The sequence below is a fragment of the Oncorhynchus gorbuscha genome, linkage group LG04 (genome assembly GCF_021184085.1).
Source record: "Oncorhynchus gorbuscha isolate QuinsamMale2020 ecotype Even-year linkage group LG04, OgorEven_v1.0, whole genome shotgun sequence".
In the NCBI taxonomy this organism is placed as follows: domain Eukaryota; kingdom Metazoa; phylum Chordata; class Actinopteri; order Salmoniformes; family Salmonidae; genus Oncorhynchus; species Oncorhynchus gorbuscha.
In genome coordinates, this window is record NC_060176.1 from 2,876,333 (window position 1) to 2,891,641 (window position 15,309).

A 15,309-nucleotide genomic window follows, 5' to 3' on the forward strand; every position below is an offset into this window, starting at 1 on the left:
TGGCAAAGTTTGATTTAATTGGAATAATAGTAATTGATGATGGTGTTGTTGATTAGTATGGCTCATTATGACTATTATTGTTTCCAGGGTAATCTCCCCCCTAACTACAAGATGACCTTAATTGACATTGGCCTGGTGATAGAGTACCTGATGGGCGGGACTTACAGGTGCAACTACACCAGGAAACGCTTCAGGATCATCTACAACAATCTCCATGGCAACAGCAGGGTAAGGGTTAACAGTTAGTGTTGAAGATAAAAGGTTAAAACGTAAGTTCGCTTCAGGGTCAAGGGTTAAACTCATTGTTCACACAGGTTATTTTGATCTTTCACTGATTGATTCATTTAGAGTAATGGTGAAAGTAAACTGTTCTACTTTTTCTGTCTCTCTCCAGAGGTCAGGTCGCCACTCTGCAGGGCCTGGGTCCCACCTGAGGAAGAGCCAAGAGTCGTTCAGTATCCAGGCCGACAAGAAGGAGAAGACCAGGCACAACCACTTCATTAAGACTGCACAGCCATACAAACCCAAGGTACACACACACACACACGCACAACATGGAGAGTCATATTTGAGAACACACTGTGACTTGTGTGATGGCAAGAAACAGCCTGTCCACAGATGTCCTTGTGGAAATCTATACCAATGTAATCTGACCATGCCTGGAGTATGACAGTGTGTTGCTGGTAGGCTGCACAAAGATGCAGCAAGCTGCACTGGATAAGGTACAGAAAAGGACAAGCAAGATAATAACAAAAACAGAGACATCCCACTGACCCTTCCACCACTACAGCCATGGAGAGCGCAAGCAGCAGTAAGATTGGTCACTGACATGCACCAACCTGACCACCGTCTACAGGATCTCCTAACACAGAGAAGGGGAGAGTACTGGCAGAGTCCTCCGCAACCAGAACCAACTGTCCAGCATCAACGCAAGGAAAAATAGGCCATTGACATCTGCCATCAGACTTTTTAATAACAAAATGTGACACTTTAAACTGTAATTTCTTGTAAGATGGGACCTTTTTTTATTTAATGTAGTATCTTGTTTTTGAAGTATTGTCTGAATGTAACTGTGCATTCTGCATTACTCTTGTTGCCTGCGAGCATGAATGAAATAAATAAATCAAATCACTACAAACCCAGGGTGTGTACACCACACACACACACACACACATCAGCCATACAAACCCACAGAACTGAGCCATCAGATTATTCAAATCGCCCTCTTGACGCCCACCCCTCTCCCTCTTAGTTGGAGTCGGCGACAGACCAGTCCAAGAAAAAAGCCAAGGAGGAGATAGTTGACATGGATGACCCGGAGACACGCAGGTTCCCGTACCCGTTCAATGAGCTGCTGATGTGGGCCGTCCTGATGAATAGGCAGAAGATGTCTCTGTTCTTCTGGCAGCATGGGGAGGAAAGCATGGCCAAGGCCCTGGTGGCCTGTAAACTCTGTCGCTCCATGGGCTATGAGGCCAAGAAGAGTGACGTGGTCGACGACACCTCCCAGGAACTCAAGGACTACTCCAAGTATGACACATTACACGCCAAATAACTAGGACACTTCAATCCTCACTAATAATCAAGACTACTATAATATGTGACAGATTACATACTAATACTAAGTACTCCAAGTATGATGCATTACTACTAGTAGTCACTAATACTCAAGGCTACTTGAAGTATGAGTATTACTGAGTATTAGTATGTGATTTATCAGACTATTTTTGTGAGTGAAGTGACCATGAGGAGCTGTGTTGTGGTGACTGATGAGGATGTTAATGATGGTGTTTTCAGTGCGTTTGATACTGTGGTATGTGTGTGTCATGTTCAGAGGGATGATGTCTGGAGTAATGTAAGGTTGATGATGATTATTATTTCATAGTGAATTTGGCACCCTAGCAGTGGACCTCCTGGAGCAGTCATTCAGACAGGATGAAACCATGGCGATGAAACTGCTGACCTACGAACTGAAGAACTGGAGTAACAGCACCTGTCTGAAGCTGGCCGTGTCGTCGAGGTTACGACCCTTCGTGGCTCACACCTGTACCCAGCTGCTGCTGTCAGACATGTGGATGGGACGACTCAATATGAGGAAGAACTCCTGGTACAAGGTGACACTGCCCAGCAATGCTGTGTGTGTGTGTGTGTGTGTGTGTCAAATCAAATCAAAATCAAATTTTATTTGTCACATACACATGGTTAGCAGATGTTAATGCGAGTGTAGCGAAATGCTTGTGCTTCTAGTTCCGACAATGCAGTGATAACCAACAAGTAATCTAACTAACAATTCCAAAACTACTGTCTTATACACAGTGTAAGGGGATAAGGAACATGTACATAAGGATATATGAATGAGTGATGGTACAGAGCAGCATACAGTAGATGGTATCGAGTACAGTATATACATATGAGATGAGTGTGTAGACAAAGTAAACAAAGTGGCATAGTTAAAGTGGCTAGTGATACATGTGTTACATAAGGATGCAGTCGATGTTGTAGAGTACAGTATATACATATGCATATGAGATGAATAATGTAGGGTAAGTAACATTATATAAGGTAGCATTGTTTAAAGTGGCTAGTGATATATTTACATCATTTCCCATCAATTCCCATTATTAAAATGGCTGGAGTTGGGTCAGTGTCAATGACAGTGTGTTGGCAGCAGCCACTCAATGTTAGTGGTGGCTATTTAACAGTCTGATGGCCTTGAGATAGAAGCTGTTTTTCAGTCTCTCGGTCCCAGCTTTGATGCACCTGTACTGACCTCGCCTTCTGGATGATAGCGGGGTGAACAGGCAGTGGTTCGGGTGGTTGATGTCCTTGATGATCTTTATGGCCTTCCTGTAACAACGGGTGGTGTAGGTGTCCTGGAGGGCAGGTAGTTTGCCCCCGGTGATGCGTTGTGCAGTCCTCACTACCCTCTGGAGAGCCTTACGGTTGAGGGCGGAGCAGTTGCCGTACCAGGCGGTGATACAGCCCGCCAGGATGCTCTCGATTGTGCATCTGTAGAAGTTTGTGAGTGCTTTTGGTGACAAGCCGAATTTCTTCAGCCTCCTGAGGTTGAATAGGCGCTGCTGCGCCTTCTTCACGACGCTGTCAGTGTGAGTGGACCAATTCAGTTTGTCTGTGATGTGTATGCCGAGGAACTTGAAACTAGCTACCCTCTCCACTACTGTTCCATCGATGTGGATAGGGGGGTGTTTCCTCTGCTGTTTCCTGAAGTCCACAATCATCTCCTTAGTTTTGTTGACGTTGAGTGTGAGGTTATTTTCCTGACACCACACTCCAAGGGCCCTCACCTCCTCCCTGTAGGCCGTCTCGTCGTTGTTGGTAATCAAGCCTACCACTGTTGTGTCGTCCGCAAACTTGATGATTGAGTTGGAGGCGTGCGTGGCCACGCAGTCGTGGGTGAACAGGGAGTACAGGAGAGGGCTCAGAACGCACCCTTGTGGGGCCCCCGTGTTGAGGATCAGCGGGGAGGAGATGTTGTTGCCTACCCTCACCACCTGGGGGCAGCCCGTCAGGAAGTCCAGTACCCAGTTGCACAGGGCGGGGTCGAGACCCAGGGTCTCGAGCTTGATGACGAGCTTGGAGGGTACTATGGTGTTGAATGCCGAGCTGTAGTCGATGAACAGCATTCTCACATAGGTATTCCTCTTGTCCAGGTGGGTTAGGGCAGTGTGCAGTGTGGTTGAGATTGCATCGTCTGTGGACCTATTTGGGCGGTAAGCAAATTGGAGTGGGTCTAGGGTGTCAGGTAGGGTGGAGGTGATATGGTCCTTGACTAGTCTCTCAAAGCACTTCATGATGACGGAAGTGAGTGCTACGGGCGGTAGTCGTTTAGCTCAGTTACCTTAGCTTTCTTGGGAACAGGAACAATGGTGGCCCTCTTGAAGCATGTGGGAACAGCAGACTGGTATAGGGATTGATTAAATATGTCCGTAAACACACCGGCCAGCTGGTCTGCGCATGCTCTGAGGGCGCGGCTGGGGATGCCGTCTGGGCCTGCAGCCTTGCGAGGGTTAACACGTTTAAATGTCTTACTCACCTCGGCTGCAGTGAAGGAGAGACCGCATGTTTCCGTTGCAGGCCGTGTCAGTGGCACTGTATTGTCCTCAAAGCGGGCAAAAAAGTTATGTAGTCTGCCTGGGAGCAAGACATCCTTGTCCGTGACTGGGCTGGATTTCATCTTGTAGTCCGTGATTGACTGTAGACCCTGCCACATGCCTCTTGTGTCTGAGCCATTGAATTGAGATTCCACTTTGTCTCTGTACTGACGCTGCTTGTTTGATTGCCTTACGGAGGGAATAGCTGCACTGTTTGTATTCAGTCATGTTGCCAGACACCTTGCCCTGATTAAAAGCAGTGGTTCGAGTTTCACGCGAATGCTGCCATCAATCCACGGTTTCTGGTTAGGGAATGTTTTTATCGTTGCTATGGGAACGACATCTTCGACGCACGTTCTAATGAACTCGCACACCGAATCAGCGTATTCGTCAATATTCCCATCTGACCAATACGGTCCCAGTCCACGTGATGGAAGCAGTCTTGGAGTGTAGAGTCAGCTTGGTCTGACCAGCGTTGGACAGACCTCAGCGTGGGAGCCTGTTGTTTTAATTTCTGTCTGTAGGCAGGGATCAGCAAAATGGAGTCGTGGTCAGCTTTTCCGAAAGGGGGGCGGGGCAGGGCCTTATATGCGTCGCGGAAGTTAGAGTAACAATGATCCAAGGTTTTACCACCCCTGGTTGCGCAATCGATATGCTGATAAAATTTAGGGAGTCTTGTTTTCAGATTGTCTTGTGTGTGTGCGTGCGCACACGCGCGCAATAGTGTTCCACATGGCTCTGTGATCGGATGGTTATTATAGATGTATTGTGTTTTTCCAGGTGATTCTCATTATCCTGGTCCCTCCTGAGTAAACATAAATAAACATATACATTTAAAAACGAAATATAATAATGTATATATCTCTAGGTGATCCTCAGTATCCTGGTGCCTCCTGCAATCCTCCTGTTGGAGTACAAGACAAAGGCAGAGATGTCCCACATCCCTCAGAGTCAGGACGCCCATCAGATGACCATGGAGGACAGCGAACACAACTTCCATAACACCACCGACAACATACAGATGGTCAGAATCAATATGACAGAGTTCATGTCATCTATTTTCTTTTCTTACTGTGTCTGTTCTGGCAAGTACACTGGTGCTACTGGTATTCTAATGATCCTGGGATTTAGCTATGAGGGTCCTGGGGTTTAGCTAGGAGGAGAAGCTATGATGGTCCCAGGGTTTAGCTATGAGGAGAAGCTATGATGATCCCAGGGTTTAGCTATGAGGAGAAGCTATGATGATCCCAGGGTTTAGCTATGAGGGGTAGCAATGAGGTCCTGGGGTTTAGCTATGAGGAGAAGCTATGATAATTCTGGGGTTTAGCTATGAGGGGTAACTATGAGGGTCCTGGGGTTTAGCTATGAGGGTCCTGGGATTTAGCTATGAGGGGTAGCTATGAGGGTCCTGGGATTTATCTATGAGGGGTAGCTATGATAATTCTGGGGTTTAGCTATGAGGGGTAGCTATGATAATTCTGGGGTTTAGCTATGAGGGGTAGCTATGAGGGTCCTGGGGTTTAGCTATGAGGAGAAGCTATGATAATTCTGGGGTTTAGCTATGAGGGGTAGCTATGAGGGTCCTGGGATTTATCTATGAGGGGTAGCTATGAGGGTCCTGGGATTTATCTATGAGGGGTAGCTATATGAGAGAGAGGGTTGGACTGCAGTGCTCTCTTCATTCATGGTTTCTTAATTTCTGGTGCTGGGGTCTGTTTTCAGTCTGCATGTATATATATGGACATATACATGTCTATACAGTCTATTAAAGAGGCGTTATTAAACATGATTCTTCTCCAGGATGTGTTCCAGGAGGCGAAGGCGGATGACAACGTGGAGGTGAAGGATGAGGCAGAGACACAGGTCCGCTCCCGAAGACTTCCTCTAACCAGGAAGTTCTACGCCTTCTACCACGCCCCCATCGTCAAATTCTGGTTCAACACGGTATGAATCCCTAGCCCCTGGCTCTACCCCCTCCATGTGAGCTGACTAGCAGACACTCTGGGCCCTACTATGTTTAATGGTACAGCAGAGTTCTGACTACCAAGGTTTTCCCTGTGGAGCCGCTAAGCAGCTTAAATGGAAGGGATGTTTCCTTTCTCCTCGTGGGATATTTCCTGTGTGTGTGTGTGTGTGTGTGTGGATGAGTTCATTTTGAATCGCTTTGTGTCCCGGGTGGGTGGAGATTTCCCTTTAGAAGCAATGTAACGGTCTAAAACTGAGACCAGGGAGGGCTGACATGAAACGTGTTCATGTTGAGAGGACAGAGGGAGGCTGGGGCGTGTGTGTACTTTTCCAGAGCTCTACCACACACACACACACACACACACACACACACACACACACACACACACACACACACACACACACACACACACACACACACACACACACACACACACACGTACCCTCAAGTGGTGTTCCAGGTGCCCTGGCTTCATTTGCATGTCCTGATAGCATCAGTAGAACAGTCCTGAACATAACTATATCTGCTGTACCCAGATCAATGCTCATCTACCCCACAATCAACATCAACATAATTATGCTGCCTGCCACACAATGATCCAGCTCTCACACTATGTCTGTCACATCATGATCTCTGCTTCCACATAATAACCCTGCCTGCCCCAGTCAGCACTGATCCCCACACTGAGCAGTCTCAGTTTAGTCACGGCCCTCCAACAGCCACACACACCCTACCTAACCCCCGGGCCATAGTTAGAATGACTGATGTCTAGGGTGGGGGGGGTGGGTCTGTATAATGGCTGAGAGGTGTTGTTGAATGCTGTAGTTTCCTTCATGCTTCACTAGTCAGGCTCCCAGTGTTCACCTCTAAAAAGACCTGGGGGTATGTCACAAAGCAGGAACAAAGTAGGACTGCTGTAATAGGATCAGTTTAGCCTTTTAGGTCATAATGACCCCTACAGATCAGACTTTTTCAAACCTCTCCCCTAACGGCCCTAAACTAGCACACCGGTTTTACCTGGTCGAGGGCTTGATGATAAGTTAACTAGTTGATTCGGGTGTGCTAGTTCTGGAATAGTTCAAATACATGGAATATCTGGGGGTCTCTGAGAAAAGGTTTGAGAAGGTTTGATATAGATTTTAAATAAGATTATATGGACGGGGGGGGGGGGGGGACTTTTTAAATATGGGCCCTGGGCATTGTCTTAGACATGGGTTTAGTAACAATAAAGAAGCATTTTCAATCAGCTTTACGCTTACCTGGTTCTTTCTGTATTAGAGTGTGTGTTACCAGTATCGATACTTGTATCACAATACTACAATACCAGTATCACAATACTACAATACCAAAACAAGCACAAAGCAGACTGTGGTGCTGTTGTACAACAGTCTGCTATTGATTGCAAAATAAACAAATGTGACTCAGTGACAACAAGGCAGTTCTTTTCCAACATTAGGACTGTTTTCCTCAAGTAATTAAGTCTGCTTCATTTTTCCTTTCCTTCCTTACTTCCTAGTATCGCGGTACTGGTATCTTGATAACCTTAATTTACGTTGTATGTGTGTGTTGTGTGTCTCCTGGCTAGCTGATGTACGTTTGTGGATCTGTATAATAGCCTGTGTCTGGTATGTAAAGGTGTGTGTTGTGGGTCAATATAATAGCCTGTGTATGGTATGTAAAGGTGTGTGTTGTGGGTCAATATAATAGCCTGTGTCTGGTATGTAAAGGCGTGTGTTGTGGGTCAATATAATAGCCTGTGTCTGGTATGTAAAGGTGTGTGTTGTGGGTCAATATAATAGCCTGTGTCTGGTATGTAAAGGTGTGTGTTGTGGGTCAATATAATAGCCTGTGTCTGGTATGTAAAGGTGTGTGTTGTGGGTCAATATAATAGCCTGTGTCTGGTATGTAAAGGCGTGTGTTGTGGGTCAATATAATAGCCTGTGTCTGGTATGTAAAGGAGTGTGTTGTGGGTCAATATAATAGCCTGTGTCTGGTATGTAAAGGCGTGTGTTGTGGGTCAATATAATAGTCCGTGTCTGGTATGTAAAGGCGTGTGTTGTGGGTCAATATAATAGCCTGTGTCTGGTATGTAAAGGCGTGTGTTGTGGGTCAATATAATAGCCTGTGTCTGGTATGTAAAGGAGTGTGTTGTGGGTCAATATAATAGCCTGTGTCTGGTATGTAAAGGAGTGTGTTGTGGGTCAATATAATAGCCTGTGTATGGTATGTAATGGAGTGTGTTGTGGGTCAATATAATAGCCTGTGTCTGGTATGTAAAGGAGTGTGTTGTGGGTCAATATAATAGCCTGTGTCTGGTATGTAAAGGAGTGTGTTGTGGGTCAATATAATAGCCTGTGTATGGTATGTAAAGGAGTGTGTTGTGGGTCAATATAATAGCCTGTGTATGGTATGTAAAGGAGTGTGTTGTGGGTCAATATAAAAGCCTGTGTATGGTATGTAAAGGAGTGTGTTGTGGGTCAATATAATAGCCTGTGTATGGTATGTAAAGTTGTGTGTTGTGGGTCTGTATAATTTTGTGTGTGTGTGTGCGTTTTCCCCTGGATAGCTGGCGTACCTGGGTTTTCTGATGCTTTACTCGTTTGTCGTTCTGGTCCGGATGCCCGAGTTTCCGTCTCCTCAAGAGTGGGTGGTCATCCTCTACATATTTACCTCCGCCATCGAGAAGATACGAGAGGTACGCTAATGCTGCTCCCTGCTCTCTACATCAATAGGGTTATGTTCCATCGAGAAGATACGAGGGGTACATGAATGCTGCTCCCTGCTCTCTACATTAATAGGGTTATGTTCCAATTGGCACCGGATTTGCTATACAGTGCACTGCTTTTGCCATTTGGATTGGACACTATGACTGTATGAGAAGGACAAGAGACTTACCCAGCCATCTTTGTCTCAATACAATTTAGTTTAGTTAAATTTGCTTTAAACAAGCTCATTCTTCTAGTTGACAGTCCAAACAGAGAAGTACTGAGTCCACATTCACGTTGATAGAATATTTCTCCATTTCTATCACTTTGTTTCCATTGTTGATTTGATTTGAGCTCTCAGTTCACTGGATGCACTCATGTCCTATTGTCTGTTCTGTATCTTTCTTTGTAGATGTTTATGTCTGAAGCTGGGAAGATTAGCCAGAAGGTTAAAGTCTGGTTCAGTGACTATTTTAACCTCTCAGACTTCCTGGCTATTGTCACCTTCTTTGTGGGCTTTGGATTGAGGATCGGAGGAGAGGATGTGCTTGTCCCAGGCCGGACTGTGTATTGCTTGAATATCATCTTCTGGTACGTGAGACTCCTAGATATTCTGGCAGTCAACCAGCAAGCAGGACCGTATGTGATGATGATCGGTAAAATGGTGAGTGTTCTCTTTTTCCCCTAATGCTTTACGAATCCAAATTCGTTCTTCAACTGTGTCAAATTGTATTTGTCACATGCGCCGAATACAACAGACCTTACAGTGAAATGCTGAATACAACAGGTGTAGGTAGACCTTACAGTGAAATGCTTACTTACGAGCCCTTAATCAACAATGCTTTAAAAAGTTAAGAAAAAAATGTGTTTAGTAAAAATGGATAAGTAGAAAAAAAGAAAGTTAAAGTAACAAATAATTAAACGGCAGCAGTAAAATAACAACAGCGAGGCTTTATACAGGGGGTACCAGTACAGAGGCTATATACAGGGGGTACCAGTACAGAGGCTATATACAGGGGGTACCAGTACAGAGGCTTTATACAGGGGGTACCAGTACAGAGGCTATATACAGGGGGTACCAGTACAGAGGCTATATACAGGGGGTACCAGTACAGAGGCTATATACAGGGGGTACCAGTACAGAGGCTATATACAGGGGGTACCAGTACAGAGGCTATATACAGGGGGTACCGGTACAGAGGCTATATACAGGGGGTACCGGTACAGAGGCTATATACAGGGGGTACCGGTACAGAGGCTATATACAGGGGGTACCGGTACAGAGGCTATATACAGGGGGTACCGGTACAGAGGCTATATACAGGGGGTACCGGTACAGAGGCTATATACAGGGGGTACCGGTACAGAGGCTATATACAGGGGGTACCGGTACAGAGGCTATATACAGGGGGTACCGGTACAGAGGCTATATACAGGGGGTACCGGTACAGAGGCTATATACAGGGGGTACCGGTACAGAGGCTATATACAGGGGGTACCGGTACAGAGGCTATATACAGGGGGTACCGGTACAGAGGCTATATACAGGGGGTACCGGTACAGAGGCTATATACAGGGGGTACCGGTACAGAGGCTATATACAGGGGGGTACAGAGGCTATATACAGGGGGTACCGGTACAGAGGCTATATACAGGGGGTACCGGTACAGAGGCTATATACAGGGGGTACCGGTACAGAGGCTATATACAGGGGGTACCGGTACAGAGGCTATATACAGGGGGTACACAGAGGCTATATACAGGGGGTACCGGTACAGAGGCTATATACAGGGGGTACCGGTACAGAGGCTATATACAGGGGGTACCGGTACAGAGGCTATATACAGGGGTACCGGTACAGAGGCTATATACAGGGGGTACCGGTACAGAGGCTATATACAGGGGGTACCGGTACAGAGGCTATATACAGGGGGTACCGGTACAGAGGCTATATACAGGGGGTACCGGTACAGAGGCTATATACAGGGGGTACCGGTACAGAGGCTATATACAGGGGGTACCGGTACAGAGGCTATATACAGGGGGTACCGGTACAGAGGCTATATACAGGGGGTACCGGTACAGAGGCTATATACAGGGGGTACCGGTACAGAGGCTATATACAGGGGGTACCGGTACAGAGGCTATATACAGGGGGTACCGGTACAGAGGCTATATACAGGGGGTACCGGTACAGAGGCTATATACAGGGGTACCGGTACAGAGGCTATATACAGGGGGTACCGGTACAGGGGCTATATACAGGGGGTACCGGTACAGGGGCTATATACAGGGGGTACAGGGGCTATATACAGGGGGTACCGGTACAGGGGCTATATACAGGGGGTACCGGTACAGGGGCTATATACAGGGGGTACCGGTACAGGGGCTATATACAGGGGTACCGGTACAGGGGCTATATACAGGGGGTACCGGTACAGGGGCTATATACAGGGGGTACAGGGGGCTATATACAGGGGGTACAGGGGCTATATACAGGGGGGTACAGGGGCTATATACAGGGGGTACCGGTACAGGGGCTATATACAGGGGGTACAGGGGCTATATACAGGGGGGTACAGGGGCTATATACAGGGGGTACAGGGGCTATATACAGGGGGTACCGGGGGGCTATATACAGGGGGTACCGGTAGGGCTATATACAGGGGGTACCGAGGGCTATATACAGGGGGTACCGAGGCTATATACAGGGGGTACCGAGGCTATATACAGGGGGTACCGAGGCTATATACAGGGGGTACCGAGGCTATATACAGGGGGTACCGAGGCTATATACAGGGGGTACCGAGGCTATATACAGGGGGTACCGAGGCTATATATCAACATGTTTTACATAGCGGCGGTAATGTTTACTATCAACAACATGTTTTACATAGTGGCGGTAATGTTTACTATCAACAACATGTTTTACATAGTGGCAGTTACCTCTATATCAACATGTTTTACATAGTGGTGGTAATGTTTACTATCAACAACATGTTTTACATAGTGGCGGTAATGTTTACTATCAACAACATGTTTTACATAGTGGCAGTTACCTCTATATATCAACATGTTTTACATAGTGGTGGTAATGTTTACTATCAACAACATGTTTTTATAGACTACGGGGATCCAGCACCAGTTCTGTTCATTCTGAGGTGCCGTAGCTGTGAGTCCGGAAATTCTATCAGTATTTCCCAGGAACTTGGACCTGGTTAACTGCATGCACATGCTCTTAATATAGTGGTGGTAATGTCTCTATTCATACAGATAGCTGTTTTGTATTGTTGTGATAATGTATAGGATAATGTATATATTCCTCTAGGTGGCGCTGGTGTTGAGTTATGGCATGCCCCAGAAAGCCATCCTGTAATGTGTGTATGTAATATACATATTATTCCTCTAGGTGGCCAATATGTTTTATATTGTGGTGATCATGGCGGTGGTGTTGTTGAGTTATGGCGTGCCGCGGAAAGCCATCCTGTACCCAAATGAGGAGCCCAGTTGGACGCTGCTCAAAGATGTGGTCTTCCAGCCGTACTGGATGATGTACGGGGAAGTGTATGCGTATGAAATTGACGGTAAGGAAGACGAGCCTGGTATAAACGACTACGATGGTAAGAGTTTTCTTAAGGATTCTCACCACTGCATGAGAAGCTGATTAGCACCGGAAATTAATCAAAAACCCAGGTTTGGTCTAATCAACGCGTCCTGCACCGCACCACACAGTCGCCTCACACAGTCGCTGTGTTTAAATGATTTTGATTTAGAGTACAGAATGAGACCCTAGACCCTTGGTTGGATATGCGTATGTTTTACTATGCCTATCCAGTTCTTTCATAAGTAATCAAGTCCTTAGGAGGCAGGGGCTAGGAGTTGATTGGGGACACAGCCAGTCGGCCCCTGTTAGGGGAGGTATAGCCAGCAATGGTAGAGAACAGCAGCTTTTAACCAATCAGGGCTTTAGTTTAGTGTCCAGATTTCTCTTGAAGCATGTCAAATGTAAGTGATTTGCTTAAAGTACAGGCTCCTACACTGTAGTTTGAGTCAGCATGGCACTGTCCTCCTGAAAGTCGTCTCTCTACTTAAACCCTGCTAAATTCAGGGCAGCAATGTTTTTGAGAGCTGTAGGAACACTTTTTCAGATTTCCATAGTTATCTTTCCAAACATCTGTGATAAAGATGATCTGTGAACTTACCAGAGAAGAGCCCATTCTGTTAAATACAGAAGCCTGTGACATGACAAACCAATCAGGGATCATATCTCGACATACCCAACCATTATCTCAGCCAATCATGACTACCCAGGAAATATCCTGTCTCTCCCAGTATAGCTCGGTGCTTTCTCCTTGGCTAAACTAGGCACATTTTAAATTTTTATTCATATTTACCAATCCCATACAAGTTTGTATTTAAGGCACATGAAAGTTCACATGTTCAAGAAGCCATTTCTGGGTGGAAAACGTATTTTGAATCGGCCCTACTGTGAAGTAGGAACCAGCTTCAAATGCCTCATCCTGTAACATTTAGTAAACATTGTTGTACACATGGGGGTAATTCCTCACTTCCAGTTAAGTGAACTTTTTACTTAGTCTCGCAATTATGTCAATAGGAGACTAAGTGACATTCAGATTTGCTTCATAGAGGACATTTGAGATGGTGTGTTTATGATATTGAGTAATGATAATTACGGAAGATGCATTGTGTAATATACAGTGAGGGAAAAAGTTTTGATCCCCTGCTGATTTTCTACGTTTGCCCACTGACAAATAAATGATCAGTCTATAATTATAATGGTAGGTTTATTTGAACAGTGAGAGACAGAATAACAACTAAAAAGTCCAGAAAAACACATGTCAAAAATGTTATAAATTGATTTGCATTTTAATAAGGGGAAATAAGTATTTGACCCCCCTTTCAATCAGAAAAATGTCTGTCTCCCAGGTGTCTTTTATACAAGTAAGGAGCTGAGATTAGGAGCACACTCTTAAAGGGAGTACTCCTAATCTCAGTTGGTTACCTGTATAAAAGACACCTGTCCACAGATGCAATCAATCAATCAGATTCCAAACTCTCCACCATGACCAAGACCAAAGAGCTCCCCAAGGATGTCAGGGACAAGATTGTAGACCTACACAAGGCTGGAATGGGCTACAAGACCATCGCCAAGCAGCTTGGTGAGAAGGTGACAACAGTTGGTGCGATTATTCGCAAATGGAAGAAACACATAAGAACTGTCAATCTCCCTCGGCCTGGGGCTCCATGCAAGATCTCACCTCGTGGAGTAGCATTGATCATGAGAACGGTGAGGAATCAGCCCAGAACTACACGGGAGGATCTTGTCAATGATCTCAAGGCAGCTGGGACCATAGTCACCAAGAAAACAATTGGTAACACGCAACGCCGTGAAGGGCTGCAGCGCCCGCAAGGTCCCCCGGCTCAAGAAAGCACATATACATGCCCGTCTGAAGTTTGCCAATGAACATCTGAATGATTCAGAGGACAACTGGGTGAAAGTGTAGTGGTCAGATGAGACCAAAATGGAGCTCTTTGGCATCAACTCATCTCTCTGTGTTTGGAGGAGGAGGAATGATGCCTATGACCCCAAGAACATCATCCCCACCGTCAAACATGGAGGTGGAAACATAATACTTTGGGGGTGTTTTTCAGGACAACTTCACCGCATCAATGGGACGATGGACGGGGCCATGTACCGTCAAATCTTGGGTGAGAACCTCCTTCCCTCAGCCATGGCTTGAAAATGTGTCGTGGATGGGTATTCCAGCATGACAATGACCCAAAACACACGGCCAATGCAACAAAGGAGTGGCTCAAGAAGAAGCACATGAAGGTCCTGGAGTGGCTTAGCCAGTCTCCAGACCTTAATCACATAGAAAATCTGTGGAGGGAGCTGAAGGTTTGAGTTGCCAAAGATCTGCAAAGAAGAGTGGGATAAAATCACTCCTGAGATGTGTGCAAACCTGGTGGCCAACTACAAGAAATGTCTGACCTCTGATTGCCAACAAGGGGTTTTCCACCAAGTACTAAGTCATGTTTTGCAGAGGGGTCAAGTACTTATTTCCCTCATTAAAATGCAAATCAGGCGCAGTGGTTAAGGGCTCTGTGCCACCAGAGACTCTGTGTTCACGCCCTGGCTCTGTCGTAACCGGCCGCGACCGGGAGCTCAGTGGGGCGACGCACAATTGGCCTAGCATCGTCCGGGTTAGGGAGGGTTTGTCCGGTAGGGATATCCTTGTCTCATCGCGCACCAGCGACTCCTGTGGCGGGCCAGGCGCAGTGCGCGCTAACCAAGTTCACTAGGTGCACGGTGTTTCCTCTGACACATTGGTGCGGCTGGCTTCCGGGTTTGATGCACGCTGTGTTGAGAAGCAGTGCGGCTTGGTTGGATTGTGTATCGGAGGACGCATGACTTTCGATCTTCGTCTCTCCCGAGCCCGTACGGGAGTTGTAGCGATGAGACAGTAGCTACTAAGAATTGGACACCACGAAATTGGGGAGGAAA

General features: G+C 46.3%; 1 protein-coding gene across 4 annotated transcripts in view; it reads left to right on the forward strand.

Annotated features, from left to right (window-relative positions):
- trpm7 (transient receptor potential cation channel, subfamily M, member 7) overlaps positions 1-15,309 on the forward strand; it is an 85,981-nt gene that overhangs the window by 38,878 nt on the left and 31,794 nt on the right. For all 4 annotated transcript variants that reach the window (XM_046345572.1, XM_046345570.1, XM_046345571.1 and 1 more), the window contains 9 exons: positions 88-228; positions 395-529; positions 1,253-1,530; positions 1,886-2,114; positions 4,981-5,136; positions 5,913-6,056; positions 8,645-8,773; positions 9,196-9,447; positions 12,193-12,367. In XM_046345572.1, the coding sequence (XP_046201528.1) occupies positions 88-228; positions 395-529; positions 1,253-1,530; positions 1,886-2,114; positions 4,981-5,136; positions 5,913-6,056; positions 8,645-8,773; positions 9,196-9,447; positions 12,193-12,367 (1,639 nt within the window). The remainder of the gene's footprint in view (positions 1-87; positions 229-394; positions 530-1,252; positions 1,531-1,885; positions 2,115-4,980; positions 5,137-5,912; positions 6,057-8,644; positions 8,774-9,195; positions 9,448-12,192; positions 12,368-15,309) is intronic.